This window comes from Motacilla alba, chromosome 6, assembly GCF_015832195.1.
Source record: "Motacilla alba alba isolate MOTALB_02 chromosome 6, Motacilla_alba_V1.0_pri, whole genome shotgun sequence".
Taxonomy (NCBI): Eukaryota; Metazoa; Chordata; class Aves; order Passeriformes; family Motacillidae; genus Motacilla; species Motacilla alba.
Genome location: NC_052021.1, coordinates 23,384,665 through 23,403,925, shown reverse-complemented (window position 1 = coordinate 23,403,925; position 19,261 = coordinate 23,384,665). Strand labels below are relative to the sequence as shown.

Here is a 19,261-nt window from a genome sequence, read left to right as displayed (position 1 = left end):
CCCTTGTCTTTTTCTCCTTTAATCATAAGACTGTCTTTTAATGATTTTGACAACTTAGCTGTAATTACCTTACAATTAGCTACAGATGACCACAATTACATTTACAGTGCAGGACCTTTGTTTTTCCATGCCAGAGCACATTGCCCTGGGACCCTCCAGGTGCTGTCTTGGCTAGTTTCAAAGATTACCTCTAGCATGCAGCCACATGTGCCAGGATGAAGGCAGACTGGGGGCTGCAGGCCTCTCTCTGCCCCAAGCAGTATTGCCTATGGGAACAGAGAAAAACCAAGGTCTGTAGGCTCCCATGGGAAAGCAGGAAGCTCTCTCAGAAAGACACCATTCCTCCCACCATTCCTCCCTCACACACATACTCAGTAATGTGTCAGGAGCTTCAGTGCACTTGCACGGAAGGATCAGTGCAACAAGGAATAGGACTCTGTTCACCAAGACTCGTGTCCGGTTGCTGAAAGGCCTGGCTGTGCCTGCAGGCTTAGAAAACATTGTCCAAATGAAGCTGTTATTTAAATGTGACTAATAAACCCTTGATACTCTCTTTTGCAAATCTTCGGTTTTGAGCCTTAATTTGGAATCTAAAGTTCAAGGACAGCCACCATTGCAGAAACCCAGTTGATTGCTTTTGCAAAGAGGAACTGTGAGATTTTTTCATGGGGTGTGATCTGGGTTTGAGAGACAAGCAGGACACACACTGTGCTCCTCTGTGGCTATTGAGGACAGAGGTGGTGTGGCCGTGAGGTGACTGTGCCCACTGAGCCCAGGCTGTAGTGCTGTGGGTGGTGGGGAGGCAGTAAGTGTGCAGATCAAGGTCAGCCCTGCAAAGCAGCAGCGTTGGGATCTCTGCCTGCTGTGGCAGGTGCTCAGGCTGCAGAGGCTGTGCAACCACAAAACTGTATCTGGAAGACTCTGCTGGCAAAGACAATAAACTACACTGGCCTGTGGGCTCCCACCCTTCCTAGTGTGTGCTGCACAGGAGGTGCAGAAATAAAGGTGAATTTGAAGTCTGAAGGAGATGAAAGCAGTTGTTTTCCCTGCCCCTCTCTCACCCTAGTTAAAGCAATGTACAGAGAAACCCCTTATTTTCATATGACTAAGAAAATGGGTGGATAGAAGCAGAATCAGTCTGGGGGAAGCAGCAGTGTGAATTCATAGAAATAGCTGGTGCACAGATGGACTTGAGTTCCCCTAGCTGCACTTCATGCCGACACCCAGTCCCAGACTGGGAGATGTTGGCATGTTGGGGCAGTGCTTTGCTATTTCCATACACATCAAAACTGGGATCACGTGTATGCTGATGGCTCGCTCTGTCTTCTGCCAGTCCTTCCCCCTGCTTTAGCCAGTAGTTTTACCCTCTGACAAAGCTGGTGCAGATGGTGCATTTATAAATTGAGCCAATTTATCCCTCATGCTATTTCTTCATCTAGTCCCACCACTTGCAATTTCTGCCCAACCCATTTATTCCAGGTTGTGTTTTGGCTTGTTTCTCAGAGGAGGTACCCAGCTTTACAGGAATTTCTTTCTCAAATCTCCATTCTCCAACGTGGTGTTCCAATTGGTAAACTATGTTACCAAGCGCCACAGGCAAAAACAGGCTCTTGTGTGGCCTTGGCCATAAGAGGAGGTTGGACATGAGATACACTACAGTTCCCAGGACCCCCTGCTTCTCTCTTCCCCTAAACTGCATTGCATAAAAACAGAAAGGACCCTCTAAAGAGTATTAAAAAGCAGGAAGTAATTACAAATTCAAATCCATGCAGGTGCCTTTGAATGAGAGCTTGGTCTTGCATCACACACCTGTGATATTTGGAAGCTTAACGAAGGCAAATAAGGTGTGGATATCTGGCTGATTGCATATTCAGACAGGCACCTGCAGCTATTTGGCACAGTGCTTGCTGGTTTGGAAGTAGGCACTCGGCACATACTTTGCTTTCTCTGTGCTGTGCTTTTGTGGCTTTTGCCCCAAGCACTGTTGTATCTAGTTCTCATCTTGCAAAACAGCTCCCTAGCGAGGAATGAGCGGTGCAGGAGAAAGCCTGGCTGGATGGGACCCAGAGCCATTCCCTCCCAGTTAGAGAGGCACCGTAATATGAAAGGTGCCACCTTCCAGTTCTCAAGCAGCACTCGACCATTGTATTCATGTGTCGTGGACCTCCCCAGAGGTGTCCCGAGGGAGGACAGATGACAGTCCCGCCTTGCCCCAGAACACAACTGCCAGCCCAGCAGCTTCTTCCTTTCTGTTGCTCTGTGTTTCCTGCCCTAAATGGGACGCGTAGGGGTGGATGCTTGGTAGGGGCGGGGAGGACGCGTGTAGCCGATGCAGTATTGGTGCACGTGTTTGGGATCACATTGCAGGGAGAGGCCTGTGTGTCGTGCCCGCGGGCCGGGCCCCATCACGCGGCGCCGGGTGCGTGCTCTGCTGACGCATCCCCACGCAGCTGCGGCCAGCCCTGCCGCGTGTCCCCCAGCCTCTGTCAGTGCCCATCAGCCCCCAAGTGCTCTGCAGAGCGGCTGGGAGGTTGCTGGGTTACCTCCCCAGGCCTCGCATACAGATTTTCCTGCTGCGTGTTTGGTCCCATTTCAGACAACTCAAATGCTGCTCATTAAGAGAGTGCCTATAGTTTAATAGACATTGCTGCTAGAGATCTTCCCTCCTCCTACTATTTGATTGAAATTATCCTAGAAGCATGGAGTCTTATGCTGAGATTGCCTGCAAGGATGCCATTTATCTTGATGGCAGTGTGCTGTGCTCATCTATTCCCTGAAAACCAGGCTGACACTTGCTCCCTGTAAACCACCAAAGAGCATGCAGATGACATGCTAGCAGCTTCAATCACTACTGATGGGGAATGGCAGCAACTGGAAGCGAAATGCTCAGTGTTTGTCACCAGTCCTGTCCCTGTTTGCTATCCCAGCATCCTTCTTTGAAAACCTTCATGTATCAAGCAGTGAAAAAGGGGTAGCAGTCTATTCTTGCCTGCGTGTTGTACCGAGGTTCCCCATTTTTTTAGATGGAAACTGAAGATGGAGTCTTGCAGGCTGAATCCAGCCCTCATACCCAACCACCCTCTCCAAGAGGCTACAGTAGGATTGCCTGATGGATAAACTCCATGTCCCCAATATATTCATATGTCCCCTGAGTGCCATTGTGTGCCTTGGTGGCTTATTGAGGAGGTGATGCTAGAGAGCAGCATGGCACAGTCCCACCAGGCCAGTGTTTGTACACTTTTTTGGGGTGAAAGGCCGTGTCTGTCTCCCCAGGTTTTGCCCTACTATGCTCAGCTTCATCTTGTAACAATAAGTTTGAAACAATACCAGCAGTGTCCCTTTCTCTTCAGATAATATATGCTATGGTGATGGTGACAGCATCGCCAGGACTGCTGCCAGCTCCTTTCTGATTCTTCCCACATGGTTGTCCACTCCCCTGGCATTAAAAGAGGTGGTTCCTCTCCTTTCAGAACATCATGAAGTTTTGTCAACATTTGCTGCAAATAATAGGAAGGATCTTTGTGCCCAAAAGTGTAATTAGTAGGTTCAACTTACTTAAGCACATGCTACTGTGGAAGAGCGTCTTCTGGGAAGGAAAAGAGTAACTTTTCCTGTCATTTCTTTTTTCAGATCTATGTCATTGACAGTGCAGATAGGAAGAGGTTTGAAGAAACAGGTCAGGTAAGTTACTTAAGCCCAGCTTCCTTTGAAGTAACTCAGTGCTTCTGAGTGCCCCTTGCTCACAAAAGTTAGGAAGAAGATTTTGTTGTTTATGAAGGAAATTTGCATTTCAAGAGACTTGCCTTTCAACATCAATACAGATTATTTTTGTAGATGTGAAACAAGGAAAATAGGTAGCCTAATTCTGTTTAAATAGAACAGAGTTCATTAAAGTTATACAATAATAGCAAATGGAGCCTAATACTGAAAGCACAAACTTCTCTAAGTCCTTTATACCTTGCCAAACCAAGACCCTGAGGAATCCTTATTTACGAAGCTGAAATGGAAATCATATTTACTTGATTGTCTTTTGGATGTAATTGTAAAAAAGCTAAGAACTATCTAACTAATACTGGACAGAAAATAAGATTTCCGTTTTACAAAGTTCTGATGTTTTGTAACATTTTTTGGTTTAGGTTGGAACAAAAATAGGACTTTTAAACTTCATTGTGTAAAATTCTGAAAGTCACAGTGTCCCAAAATAGCTAGCAGTAGATTTACCCCACAGAAATGGGAGATGTAGATTAAAGCCTTCTGTTCTGCCTGATTTGAAGAACGTACTTGATCTTTTGCCTCTCAAGTCTCATGGACACACCCCAACAGCAGAACTGTTGATTGTTCTAGGGGTGGGGGAAATCTTTCCAGTGCTGGAGCTATTTCATTTTATATCAGTAATTAAATATTCATTGGGCAAAAGAGATGGAAAGGAAGCAGCAGCTTAGATCACTTGCCTGAGTCAGGCGGAGCCAACCTAAACCCCTCCTCATATTTCCGCAAACACTTTTGGTTTCAATAAATCAGCCGTGTCAGATGAAAGACCTATTTTGTTGAAAAATTCCCAGCCAGTTCTGTTTATAACTCCATCCTCTCATCCTGACTTCCAAACCAAACATTGCTCTTGGGGGGATGGAGTTGTATTTCCACTGCAGTTTAGCATCTCCCCAACTGCACATGTTTAATGCAGAAGTTTCTATTCAGTGAATAAAAGATGTTAGAACGTTATCTGAGAGCATGAGACCTTTCCAGCTAAATAAGGAGGCCACAAAAATCTCCTATACTCATCTGTCTGCAATGCCAGCAGTCCTTACAGGTTCATGTTCTGCTGAGTTTGTCATATGTTCCCATAGGGAAGTGACTTGAGACTGAGGGCTGGTTTCACATAAGACCATTGCACAACCCAGACATGAAGTATTTCTGCCACCATTGACCCACTGCAGATTCAGATTTGAGCGATTCAAAAAATCTTTTTGAGTCAACCAGTTTTGAATGAACAAACCCATTTTTTAAGATGCCATCCAATGTGTGCTGTGCGTATGGAGTAAAAATTCAGCTATTAAGGCTCATCTAGCTTGTCTTCAGCTAACCGATGCCTTCAAAAGTATCAGCACTTTCCTGTGGGAGGGAGATTTCCATTTTGGGGGGCGGGGGGTGGTGGGGGTGGGAAAGTCCTCTCCTATTTAAATTGCAGTGATTAAGACTTTGAACAAGCCCTTGAAACTCATGATTAGCAAAGATATCAGGGCCAGTGTCGATGGTTGTTCAGGTACAAATCCGGTCAGTCAGGCAATAACTTAAGACAGATTCCTCATACTGCCAATTTACGTGTTGGTTTTTGCTGTTTCATCAGTTTTGGTCTCCTGGGATCAGGGACTGGTAAAACACAGAGTTGTAGCCTTTAAGGCAACTGCTAATTTCAGACCAAAATGAAGATTTTTCTAACCTGTAATTGGAAGAAATAGCTTTTGAACCTTGGGCAGAGATGATTGTATACATTTTTGCTCTCTTATAATAAGATCTAGGTTTCACTGGAACACACTCTTCTAGCATTTGCCCTAAATATATTTCTAATTAGAGACAAGCATTGGTGGTTGAAGGTTTTCTTCCCTTCCCTCTTACCATATTCCCCCCACCCCACTTCCTTGTCAATGATACAGGAGCTGGCTGAGCTTTTGGATGAAGAAAAGCTTAGTGGAGTCCCCGTGCTCATATTTGCTAACAAGCAGGATTTGCTGACGGCTGCCCCTGCTTCGGAGATTGCCGAGGGACTGAACCTGCACACGATCCGGGACAGAGTCTGGCAGATCCAGTCTTGTTCAGCTCTTTCGGGAGAGGGAGTACAGGTGAGGCTCTGCAGAAGGCTTGCTGTGCCAGCAGGCCATCTGTAAGAGATAGTTGATCTGCAGGGTGGGGCTGGACCAGCCTCACCGATGAGGGTCAGCACAGCCAAAGCCTTGCAGTGCAAAACGCGGGGGGTGCATGCCTTGGGTCCTGTGCAAAGGGGAGGGAGAGCTGGGGGTTCTTGGGCTCTCTCCATCCCTGGTAAAGGGGAGAGTGATTGCCTCCCCACCCAGGAGCCCTTAGCTGGTCCAGATGAAGACATTGATTTCTTTTAAAGAGACTGCTGTCAGGTTAATCATTCTCACAAAACAAATTGTCTTTTACTATTAACCCTTTGACTGGTACGAGTGTGCACTCTAGAAATCTGATTTACCTTTGCTACTGATGTCATTTGGCATTTTACTAAACTCAGGCACCAGGGAGAAAAACTGATCAATTTTTCTGATTCAGAGAAATGCAAGAGTTGCACATGGAGCAACAGCCACTTCTAATGTCAGCATGTGGGGCAGCAAAAACACACCTAGGGGCCTGCACTGTGTCCCTGTGCTGAACTGTAATAGTTGTGTCTTGGGCTCCTGTGCTGTAGTCAATTCCTGTGGTATAGTAGCTCTTTGTAATGTAAATGGGACCTAGGTTTGTTTATTTCACTCTTAGGTTTTCCTGAATTAATGAGGTATTTGCAGAGCTCGAAATCTGAGTACTCCCTTCACTGATATTTAAAGAAACAGAATGGTGAAGACATTTTTCTTCACTGCAGTTTCAGTAAAACCTTATTTGCAGATGCTACGGAGCAGTTCAGGATAGTGAGCTCACAACCTGAATATGGAGAGTCACAGAAGCAGCCCTCCATGCTGAGTGGGCAGTAAAATGGCAGATGAAATTCAGTGTCAACAACTGCAAAATTATGGACATGAGAAACAACAATCCTAATTATATGATGATGGACTCAAAATTAGCTGATCCTTGGGAACAGAGCTCGTCAAAGGCCAAAAAGGAAAATTCCAACACTGGACAATTACAAGAAAGCAAAGAAGAAACATCTTTTCTAGCAGGTTAAAGTAATTTTGAGCCCATACCTTGAACATGACCTCAGTTTCTGTCTCTGCCACATTTAAAAAGGTTTTAGTAGTAATAGTAGAATCATAAAGTCCAACAAAAAAATAGGTAGAAGGGTCTTCAGAAGATCTTCAGACCAACTTCATGTTTAAAGCAGGGATAGCTGTGAGTCTAGAGGAGGTTGCTGAGAGTCTTGTCCAGTCAAATTATAAGTATCTCTAAGCATGTAAATTCCACATCCTCTCTAGGCAACCTCTTCTAGGCTCTTAACTACCCTAATCAGAAAAAAATACGGTCCATGTATCTGCTTAGAATTAGGAGAGATTTGAGGATCCTCTGTCAGGAATGATCAGCACAGAGTGGCGTCTGTATACAGGGATAATAAATAAATTAGGACTAACAGTTTGTAAGAGAGAGGACAGAGAGTGGGAACATCTTCAGTTTTTATAAAATAAGGTATAAAAATGTCACCTAGACTGTATGCTATTTTTACATTGCTAGAGGAAAAGCATTCCTAATGAAATAACCAGAAAATGGTTTAAAAGAAATAAAAAATAAGTGCTTCTTTGCAAGTGGCATAATTAAATTCTGGATCTCATTGGCACAGGATGTTGGGGAGACCAAAGGTATCAGAAAAAAATGGTATCAGAAAAATACTTAAAAGAATTTCTGAAGAAGGGATGTGCAGGCAATCACTGACCAGTAAGATCTGGAGGCAGCTTTTGACTGAGGAACAGCTTGGGCCATGAACTGGGAGCGAGTAACAGAGTAAGGCAGATCCTGTTCCTACATGGTCTTTTCCCTGGCATCCAGAAAAAGGATGCTGGCCTGGACGAACCATTGGTCTGACCCAGTACAGCAGTTCTGATTTAAAATTCTCAACCTGCTTTTTAGACCTGAATGTAGTAGGTGGTGCTCTCTACAGGGCCTGTAGTTAGCTAAGCTACAAATTCAGCTATGTTGTAGCCAGTGTTGTAAAGGGCTTCAGCTCTAATCTCTGCTCTGAAGTTTCCAGTCCAAAGAAATCTGACCAGGAAAACCAGGCTGCAATTGACAGGGTTTCAGACAAACACAGGTCACCTTCCTACACCCTTCAGGCCCTTCTCTAGGTTATGGAAGTCCAAGGGAGCTCTCCAGCTGCAAAGGGGCAGTAAAGAGACAGATGAAATTCAGAGATGTGTGTTGGATGTGGGAGAGGTAAATGATACAAAGTGTCACTTTCTGTTCTTGAGCTTTGAAATGTGCTTCCTTCAGGCAGATTTGTGGGCTCGCTGGAGTGGGCTACACACTTCTCCACTGACAGCACCTTCTTACTGTGCCTCCTCCCTGAAGCACAGCACATTCCTAATCATCCAGTAGTGCAAAATACTCAGCCCAATACCCTCTGCCAGGGAAATGAAATCTGCTTCTGCATTCACTTTCAGAAAACAGAAGACCAGAACTAAATAAAAGTATTTGCAGGCCTATGTATTTTGTTCATCGTGCTTATCTAGACAAATTAGTTTAGATGCAGGCCACATAACATCCCACTTTGTTGTAGTCAGTTTCATTGCCCTGAATACTGCAGCTTATTCCATAAATGATTATTGCAGAAAAGTCAGGAAAGTCTCAAACTCTCTATAGCTTATAGAAGAAGAGCCCCTACATTTCTCTTCAGCCATAACTTCAGCTCTGTCAAATCAGAGAGCAAGAATGTCAAGCACTCCCTTTCCTTGCAAATGGAACAGAATGTTTGGGGAGATGGCTTTTAAACTAAACCCAGATCAGCCTAGGAAAAAAATGGTGTCTTCAGTCTTGGGACGTTAAGGAGAGGTCCAACTGTAGGAGAATCAAAGAGTGAGATTAGGAAATATGTTTTTGAGGATCGTGGTACACCAGGGCCACAGGTACCAGAGGCTCAACAGGAGCTCTCCATGTGGTCAAATCTCAGGTCACCACTTTAAGGACTTTGTTGAGAAATGACGATGAATGGCAGCAAAATAAATGGAGATGGGAAGCATCAGGTGTTCAGAATGAAAGCCAAGGAACAAGCACGCCAACCATCGCTGGTGATGGAATGTGTTAGCTGGAGTAGAATTGGAGACATTGCTGATGGATCTTGCAAGGAAGAGTGGGGGCATATCTTGTACTGAGCACATGCAGGAACAGAGTTCATAAGGGAAGATGTTTGTGATAGCTTGAAAGAAGAGCAATGAGCAAAGATAAATAATGCTGATACATGAAGGAGAAATAGTTTGAAGGTCATTTAATTAGTTTAGCAGCTAGCACCATTGTGTATAGAACTGGGTAGTTAAGACTGGGGATTTCAAGGTTAATGAGATTAGATTATGGTTAATAGAATGATATAAATTTAGAGAATTTAACTATTATTTGAAATGGGTTATTTAATAAAACTGTTAATTAAGGGGGGAATCCATATAGTCATCTTCTCTTTTAAAATTAACCATTAGGGATTCTGGAAAAGGGGCCTAGCAGTGTCCTGAGCAGGCTCAGAAGAGAGGTGACTGGGTTAACTGGAAACTCCATGTAGTGTCTCTGGATGCCAGCTGGCAGCCCCTGTTATGCCAGCTGAAGACTTCATTACCTCCGACTGTAACTGTGCGCAGCACTTGTCTTGTTAATCAGACTTCATGGTGCCATCGAGGCTTTTTCAAACAAAATGTCTCCTTGGGTCTGATCTTATCCTCAGCCCCAGTTAAAAAGCAGGAAAGCCTTTTCTCCTTGCCACAGCCATCTGGGCTCTGCTTCCGGAACAGAGTACTGACCAGCCTACACTGAGACCTCAGCAAGTGAGGGAGGTGATTACTGATGACAGCAGAGGAACATAAGGGAACTATTGCCTCACAGTGATTCTCTGGTGCCACGTAGGCTCTCTTGGGGTATTTGTGACCAGATCTCAAATTGTAGCCCTTGGTGTGCAAAAGCTGTGTATATTCCACCCTGGCCAGCCAGGGTTGGTGTGAAAGCAAACAGGAGCTCTCTGCTTTGCTGCCTCCTCTCTTGCTGAGGTGTTATTTAGGGGCCAGGGTGTGATATTAATACGACTCAAGGCTTGGAACTGATGTGTGCTCTGCAGCTTGTTTCTTGTCTGAAGCCAAGATTCTCCAATCAAGGCAGCAGGAGTTCAGCCTGCCCCGAGGAACTGTCCTCCAGAATGATGATGCAGCGCATTGTGTCCAGAGTCTCCCAAACATAATGACCCTCTGGAGACCATTAAAAGCCAGTGAAACTGCGAGTAGCCACTAAACTTTTCCAATTTATGCTAGAGCCCATCTGGCCCAAAGGACTGTGGGAAGGGCTGAGCCTCTGTCTCTTCCCTGTTTGTTTCAACCTATTTGAGAATGAAGCCCAAGAGCTAAGCTATGTATATGCTGCAATTCAACACTTTCAAAAGGGCAAGATTCAGAGCGGGACCATCCCTGGTGGATACCAGTCACCAATGAGGTATCTGCAGAGCTTAGGTTTAGTCCTAGCCAGGAAAGGCTGGATGGGGATCTCCCATTTCTTAACAAGGTTCTGGAATTATTTGTAAATATGATTTAAAACCAATTTTGATGACCTCAGCTCCCCTGGGGCAGGCAGAGCATGTGTATGTTGAGGAAAAGCAGCCATGTTTCCAGATTACAGGGCAGTGTCTTCTGATTTTTAAGTAGGGTAAGGAGGGAGTCCACAGGGATACAAGGTCTTGGAGGACAGGAAAATAAGCTTTCACCCAGGTAAAAACCAATGGATAATGTACTGGCAGGAGCCTGCAAGAGCCAGCCTGTATGATCACTAGAGGTGCAAGGAAATGACAGATAATGAAGGCACAGTCCTGGCTGTGCAGAGGGAGAAGAAAGTGACAGTTAAAATAACGCATACCAAAAATGTTAGAGGTTGAGAATTTTGCACTTGCCTGACCCAATTTGTTATGGCAGACAGAGGATTACATGAAAGGATTAAGCTTTTCTGTCCTTAAGGTCACATTAAGGGTCACAAGTTTGTGGCCTTGCCTGATCCCAGACTTGCAGGGGAGCAGAAATCGCGAGGCTTTTTATGGGGTGGAAAGGACTTGTTCGCTGTGTTTGAAGTCAGATTACTTCACTCCCATAGCCGCAAAGCTGATAATGCAGAGAATAAGCAAGCAGTGGGCTAATCTTAAGCAGGACTTTTTATTTCTCCCAGGGAAGGCTCTACCAGTACTTTCCCAAAGGGCGTTGGAGTACAACTCCCTTGGCACAATAGCAGATGGGACTGCAGCAAGGCGGGGTTGTGTGAGCAGCATTTCTCTGCAAGGAGTGTTATCCTCTTCCCTGGGGTTCTCTCTCTTTGCTTTGGTAAAGTTTACTAGCTGCTTGTTAAGGAGCTAAGAGAGGCAAAGCTGAAAGATCTGAAATCTTTCCCTGGCTAAGTTTTCCCAGGGTTGACTTGAGGCTGGAATACTAATATTGTATCCGCCTCAGTCCTCAGAGTACCTGCCAATGTTTCTGTGTCTCAACAAAGCAGCACAAGGACATCTATCAAGATCTAAATGTTACTGTAGGGATTATACTTTCTTCACAGAACCATCTTTTAAACATGCAGATATAGGGACAGACTGTGCAGGGACAAAGGATGACAACAGTTGACTCCTTGAGGACTTGACTCTTTCAAGCACTGTTTCCTCCTTCCCATGTGCCTTTCCCATAGCAGCTCTTTGTGTTTTAGCAGCTTCCCTGGATTTCTTTATCTTACCAATGCTCTGTCCTGCTTCACACCGTAGGTAGAAAAACTACAAATGTACCTTTTAGGTTTTTTTGCTTTCCATTGCATTTGGTATTCTCCAAAGCATCTGGGGACACTGCAGAACAACACCCCTCCTCAAAAAAAAAAGTTGCACCAGAAGCTGCAGATGTAGCTGAGGAAGGCATCTCACATACACCTTTCTGATACAGCTGAACATGTTAATTTTCCCTTTATCACTGTCAGGCAGGGGGATATTTACAATTAAATGTGATTTTTCCTGTCAATTAACTCATGCCAGAAGAGAGTTTTTAAAATCTATTCCTGCTTTAAAAGTTTGTTGACCTACTTACGTATTTCAAGCGTGTTTGGAGTTCACCTTTCCTCTTGCATTTTGCTATGTCATTCTCTTGCCCTCGTTAAATGCTTCATGCAGCCAAGCTCCCAGCCATGGTAAATCCCATCATAAACTCTGCTTTATGACCCTCGCTGCGCTGGTGCTGCAGTGGTCTGCCTTTCTCCTTGCTGAGCTCCCCAATGGCAGCAGGCAGTGTTTTAATCACTGTGAATTCAGGTTGTGGTCAGATTAGGTAGAAGATAGGATGCGTGTTTGTTGTTTTGCAGTGATGTATTGTTTCTGGGATTACTGTGCTGAATAGCAGAGAGTGTCAGCTGATATTTATTACTTTAAGCTGTCTCAGCTGTTCTGGTTCAGCAAATAAACCTACATTCAAAATGAATGAGGAGCTCTGCTTGCCTTGTATGCCATGATGTGTGCAAATGTGATTATTGCTTCCAAGGCAGGGGAAGCTGAAATCATTGTGGGAGCATTTTTAGTTATTTATTTATTTTTACTCTTTGCAGGCAATCATGCAGATTTCTAAAGCACACAATCAAGTCAAAGGCTTGACACCTCTCCTTCCAGCCCCATTGTTAAGCCCTGACATTCCTCATGCTGGGAATCACTCGCTCCCTCTCTCTCTAAAGTGATAAGCTTTAAACCGTGCTATTGATTGCTTAAGGCATTACATGTTTTACACCTAGGTTATCAGTGTTATTGAAAGGGGAAGACACAAAGCTACCGGGCCTTAAAATGAATCTACCGCTCATCTTTTCCCATTTGCTCAGAGGATTTCAGACAATTTGTTTTACACTGATCTCTGCTGGGGAAATAAATAAATGAAACTGGAGACACCAACCCTCCCCAAGGTTAGAGTTAGAAGTGTTATTAGTGTAGGGCCTCAAGTGCACCCCAGCACAAACTGGGCTCACTTATTCTTTATTTAACACAGCAACAAGGGCTGATTTCAAAAGTTGCTGCTCCCCTTCAGATAAGAAGTGTCACATAGCGCAGTTATCAAGGTGAATTGGTATTTTCAAGTGAGACCCTTCTGCTTCTGATTAAGCCCTGAGGACTCCCTCTCTTCTCTCTTAACTCTTTAGCTCCCCTCTGACATGGCCACCACCTTTGTGGCTGAGGGACAACACAGAGGCACAGCAGTGAGTGTCAGCTCACCCAAAGGGCCTGCTGTACTCTGCCTTGGGCTACCTGTCCTTGGAGAAGCTGAGCTCCTTGGCAGCCTTTTGGAAGTCTGGGAACAAGGGAATAGGAAATCAGCAACACTGCTACAATGAGGCTACCAGTGACGTTTGCCCAAAAGCTCTGACCTTTTTCAGGGTCTAACTAAGGTTGTTGAGGTAATTATACAAAAATGACCACTGAACATAATACAGTGAAATCCCTCTACTCTGTGCTCTGAGATGGTATTTGCCTGACTTCCAAACACAAAGATGTGCTGCTCCTTTTTCATCCCCAAAATCCTACCTTTTGCCTTCAGCCTCCCTATCCGCAGAGATACCTTGTAGAAGGACAGAGGTAAGGGATCTGATGGGACACAAATATGAGGAGACTCTGCATCTTGCACTCCATTGTGCACGTCTCCTAACAGATAAGTGACAGGAGCAGATGAAGCTTTGGCTTTCAATAGCATATCCCATTCTGGGATCTCAGCAACAAACTCACAAATCAGATATTCACAGCACAAGTGTTGCCGTCCTGCTTGCACTGGCCAGAGAGGTCACCCACACATTTTTACAGAGATACCTTAAGGAGTAAATCAGCGTCTTAAAACATGACCACATAGCTTCTCACTGAACCCCTGTGGGATCCCTGAGGGCCCACTTTCTGTAGGGGCCCTGAGCAACAGGGAGCAGGGTCCAGGTCTGGTTATTGCAGTGACTTTCATGGCTCTGGATTTCAAGGCTTGCAGATGAACAGAGAATTAGACCCGTTTTCTTAACAGGGGACTGACTGTATAACAAACAGTCTCCTAAAATCCAGTCTCAAAGATAAGATGACTTGCCCGAGATTACACAAATCATCTGTATCTGAACCTGGAACAGGGCCTTCATTTGCCACTGACGTACCTTGACTGCAAAGTGATCCTTCCTCGTAGGACCTACACATACTGATGTGATGAGATGATGATACGTTTTTATGGTCAGATGAATGATTTAATAACCTCTGTGTGACAACAGCTACCAAGCAAGGAAGCACTTGTTTCACTTATTTTTTTTAACCCACGGTGGTTTTGGGGACAGAAGGGCAGGCAGAGGGTCAGTGGGGAGGCAGAACATGGTGCTTGCAGAATGGTGGTGGGGTGGGCTTGGGGGATTCCTTCTCCTGTCGCTTGACTAACATTACCTTTCTCTGTCTGAAGGATGGCATGAACTGGGTGTGCAAAAATGTCAGTACTAAGAAGAAGTAAAGCGTTCTGAGCTGCATGGAAATGGAGGAGCGGTGGGAGCAGAATTCTAGCCTGGAAACACTAATTTGCTGCTTTCTGACCAAATGTTTTTCCATCTGTGCACAGCTACAGCTGTTAAAAGAAAAAAAAAAAAAAGAGTGAGAGAAAAAAGGGAGCAACATTGGTTTAAACCTACTGCTGGATTTGGAACATGACCTGTTCTTTAGTATCATTTTTTTTATCCCAATAAAGGAATTACATATTTCCTCCCTATGCATAAGTAGTATTAAATGTCTGATTAGCAAGCAAGTTTGTAAGCAGAAGCAAGACTGATTCAGTGTGGAGCAGAGGGAGTGGTGAGTTACTGTAGTGGCTTAGATGCATAGGAGCTGCCCTAAGAGTTGCGGTTGCTGAGGACACGCTCGGGCATCAGTCACAGCTTCCCCTCAGTGACAGATAAAATGCAGTTGTGTTACCAATTGTGGGTAGTTTCTTAAAATAAAGCTGCTAAGGAGTCATTTGTGTAACAAGGGTAGAAGACTACCACATATTCCTATAGCCATAAAAGAGGAGTTTGATGATAACGAGGCACTGTTGCATTGCGACACCGCTGTAGAAGGGAGAGAAGGGTTATATGTGTATAATTGAAGCTCTTTACTGTTGGAATAATGCAGGATGAGCGTGCCTAGGGCTTTTCTCGCAGCTGAAGGAGAATTTAGCCCAGCATTTCACCTTGAGCCAGCAAAAATGTTGTTCCTCCGTTCAATAAGTTCCATATGTGAGATTAGTCTTGATGTTGAACAATCCCTGTTGATTTTCCCTTGATGTTAAGGCAACTCTGCAGGAAAATGCAATTAAGTCCATGATTACTTTCTAGAATGAGATATCAGGTCCCAGGTTTCCTTCTTTGAAATGTGCAAAATGTATTTTCCTACCCCACCACCTCAGCATGCCTTGCCTGACTCTTCCAGGGACGTGGGGGACTGCCCCATGGCAGGCTGGCTGTCCAATGCCTGAGGTCCCCCGGCCTGGTGCTGGCTGTGGATTGCCCGGGTGGAGGGTGAGGATCCTGGTGCACGGCAGATGGGAAGTGCTCTGTAAAATGAGCATTCATTCTTCCCCGGGCCGGCTTCCCTTTAAAAGGACACAGTTGCTGAAATAGGAAAGAGAATGTGATTTCCACCTCCCCAATTCAAATCTAGCCCCAGACTGACAAGGGAGCGGGAGCAATTAGCACGCCAAAGTAGCCATGTCCTGCATGAAGCGAGCTTGGTGACTCCTGGGCCAGTTTTTAATGCACAGATGGTAAAATAATCCCACTGCCCTGCTTGCCAGCTTTGTTTGCTGCCTGCCTGCAAAAGGCCAGAGAATGACTGGGGACTGCATTACCCCTTCCACCTCCTGGAGACGGCCGGCCGCGCAGGATGGGAAAGCTGCATGTACTAAAGCATGTGGCTTTACCACGCGTCAGCGAGTTGACTCATGGACCCAGGCAGACGGCTGACACCCCTGGAGCTCCCAGCTCTTTTTTCCTCCCTTCCCCTGGACATCTCCACCTCACGGCACAAACATCTGCACTGTACATGAAGCAGCCCCTGGCTGTCTATGTGCTACAGCTTGGCATATTAAAATCGTCTGGGGCTCATTCCAGGTCCCCCATACATCAGGATGTACAGTAGCAGTTCAGGGATGATCCATGTGTAGTTCAGCTGTCTTTGCTGTGGCTGGGGGCACAGGGACAGCTGGGACAGCAACTGCTTTAGCAATCCAACTTTAATCTGCCTGGGTCCGTGAGTCAGCACCCTCCTAGTGCATCTGTCTCCAGCAGGGAGGCAGGACACGCATGCAGGAGTAGCAGAGCCTTGCTTTAAAAACCAGACGACTGGGGAGTGGGGTGGGGGGGAAGAGCGGGCTCGAGTGAGCTGTTAAGCAATCGCTAATGACAAAGTGACACAGCTCTGGCTTTGCATGGATTGAGTAAGGAGTCATAAGATGAGATGTTCATTTAAATGCAGCTTGCTCGGTAACTCCCCAGCTGCGCAGGCTTATCGGGAACGCTGCAGATTTGAGTATGGCATGTTCCTGGGTCAGTCCAAGGAGGAGAAATTCATCCCAGCATCACCTTTTCCTTGCAAATAATGCATTTGCCTGATGCAAGCAATGTAAAGAATTACAACCCTTTTCTGTGGGCAGGCTTGTGCTGGCTGAGTGGCAGATCTTTGTGACAGATAGTCCCCAAGCTTTGGATTTGCCCACATTGCTTACCAGATGCAGAGGGAAATGCTCGGGTATCTCTCCTCTGGCCCAGGCAGGGCAGGGCAGAGCACCCTTTGGAGCTCAGACATTGATCTTTCACACTTGCAGGGGACTTGAGTTGGTACTTTCCTGCTCCCTACTCTTTTAGCAGTGGCAAACTTAGTCTGTGACACCCACCAGTGCCACAGTTGGCTTCCTGGGGCTGAAAAGAATCCAGGAGGGTAATGTGGTTTTTAGTCTCATGTTGGTTAAACTTGGAAATGTGTGTAAAATAAATATGTCGTAATTTTCCTATCACTTTAGTTGGGAAGGAAAAATTGCCTTATTGAACTCAGGATCCAGAAACATTTGCTGGCTCATTCATTATGTTTACTTGTACACACATATTGGTTGCTTGCATCTGTACCTGCCAGAGTGTCACCTGTAACCCAGTAGTCAATTTGGTTTTCCCGTGCCAGGTGGTAAGAGAGGAAGACCATGATAGAGTGAGCTGTGCTTGGAGGATGGAAGCGGGGGGTTAAAATGACCGTGTATTAAGTATATCATCCTACACGATGGCTGTAAATGTTCATTGTATTGCAAATGTTTCTCTGTGCAACCTGGTGAAAATGTGTAAGAATTTGAGGCTCTGTTCACTTGCTGCTCCTTATCTGAATGTATTTACATCTGCTGTGGCCTCTGCAGGGCTCTCTGCCCTGGGCAGCACCTGGCTGAAAACCACCGGGACAGCTGTGTGGGGCCAGCCAGAAACGCCTGGCACCGATCAGTGCAGCCGCTGCCCCTGTGCCAGCCCTTCAGCCCCGCCCCGGCTCTTGGCACACGCGGGGCTCCGTCCTTGCAGCGCTCTCAGCTTCACCCTCCCTTGAAGCGGGGCTGGGGAGCCTCATTGGTATGGGTGGAGCTCTGCCACCCGTCGCATCAGTTCCTGGATTTGTACAGCCAGGAGGGACCGTGGTGTTCCTGTTTCCTGACCTCCCGCGTGGCACAGCCCGGTAAAGCCCACCCCGCCGGGTGACTCACGGCTGAGCCGGAGCCCCTGCGGTAGGAAGAAACCCGGCCACGATTTCAAGGCTCCGAGTGGCAGGCAGACCTCGGGATGTTTGTCACTGGGGTTAATTCCCTTCCCGTGCTTCACTTTCACATCATTAAATCTGGTTCTACCTTTGCGATAGATGAAAGAAGCCTCTCCCGCTCCTGCCCCATTCGTTCCCTGGAGGGGAGAGGTGCCAGAGAAGTGAAATTCTCCAAGGGCATGTCAGAAACCTGAGTCCAAGCCCCTGCTCTGACCGTGAGCGGGGTGTGGGGACTCGTGTCCTCCCCCAGCTGTGGCCGTGTCCTCCACTGCAGCTTCACTGGAGAATGTCTCTCCTGCCCTTGGAGAATGCTTGCCAAACGTCTTGCAACCTTCTCCCATTTTTCCCACTACCTATGATGTTCCTTGCGCATTAATGACTTCTCTCTCTGTCAAAACTATAACTGGTCACCAGACTCTTTTTATGAAGTGTACTGGGATGAGACCAGCCCACTCCAACATGCTCACTCTTCTCCAAAAGCAAAGGATGGCGGCTGTTGCATTCCCTGGGCTGATCAGGTCCATGCAAGCTCTTTCTTTTATGTTCCCTTTTTGTATTTCACCAAAAATGGATATTTGCAATATCTGGTCATGTTGTTACTCAGTGTATAATTTAGATGTCTTTGTCAAAAAAAAAAGTAAATAAATTAAAATTTAGTAGAAAGACAACTGGTGTTCGGGGGTCATCCTTTTTCCTTCAGCAGGTTCATCTTCTGACAGGATTGTCTCTTCCCAAGGAGCTTCCAGTCAGGTCACAACACCGCTCTTCCATCGCTCCTGTCACCCCCACCAGAAATGGTTGTTGGTACTAGAAGTGATCAAAACTGTTGAAGAAACCTTTTTCTTTTGGATTTTCAGTATTCCAAAACTATCAGAGAAGTCAGCCCCAGAGAGAAAGGGAAACTCTGGGAGGATCTTCTTTTTTCAAAAATCATGTTGCAGTTAAAAAAAGCATGTCATGAAACACGTTCTCTACTGACCTGGCAGGAAAAGGGAAGGGGAAAAAGAAAAACAGCAAACTATTTAGGTTTGGTTCAGTGAAATGGGGTTGGGAGGGGGTTAGGAGGGAGGGAAGCAAATCTGTTGCTTTCCAGCTAATCTGACTCATTACTGTTCCTGCAACGCCCAGATGGGCCAAAAAGCAAGAAACTGTTGGAACTCTTTAAAGCATCGGGTCCCTCCCTGCACAGTCAGGATGCCTGGAAGGCTGTCAGAGCCACTGGAAAAAAACATTATAGATGGTCACACTTAACTTCTTTTCTCTTTTTTTTTAAGGCACGCTTTATACTCAGTTCTGGTATTTTTTCAGCGAAGTAGGAAATACTTTTTCATCTTGTTTGCCTAATGGATTGGATGTGAAAAATATTTCTCTGGCAAGTGAACACCCTGAGAGTTGTTTGACTTGTCACAACGTTATGTATCGGCCCCTGCGGCCCCCAGCCCCCGAATCGGCTGCGCTTCCCCTCTCGTGTTGCTGTTTACGGCGGGACGCGGTAATTTATGGGGAGGCTGCGTGTGACCTTGCATGCGTCTGCTCGAGCGAACCGCGGGTCCCTTCCCCACACAAGCCCCGCTTTACATCCTCATGATG

The 19,261-nt window shown here is 45.9% G+C and overlaps 1 protein-coding gene across 1 annotated transcript in view; it reads left to right on the top strand.

Moving 5' to 3' along the window:
• The window catches only part of ARL3 (ADP ribosylation factor like GTPase 3), a 30,471-nt gene extending 12,132 nt beyond the window's left edge, over positions 1-18,339 (top strand). Inside the window, exons 4-6 of the mRNA XM_038140759.1 lie at positions 3,631-3,681; positions 5,655-5,840; positions 14,316-18,339. Coding sequence (XP_037996687.1) covers positions 3,631-3,681; positions 5,655-5,840; positions 14,316-14,363 — 285 coding nt within the window. The 3' untranslated portion in view covers positions 14,364-18,339. The remainder of the gene's footprint in view (positions 1-3,630; positions 3,682-5,654; positions 5,841-14,315) is intronic.
• The last annotated feature ends 922 nt before the right edge of the window (positions 18,340-19,261 follow it).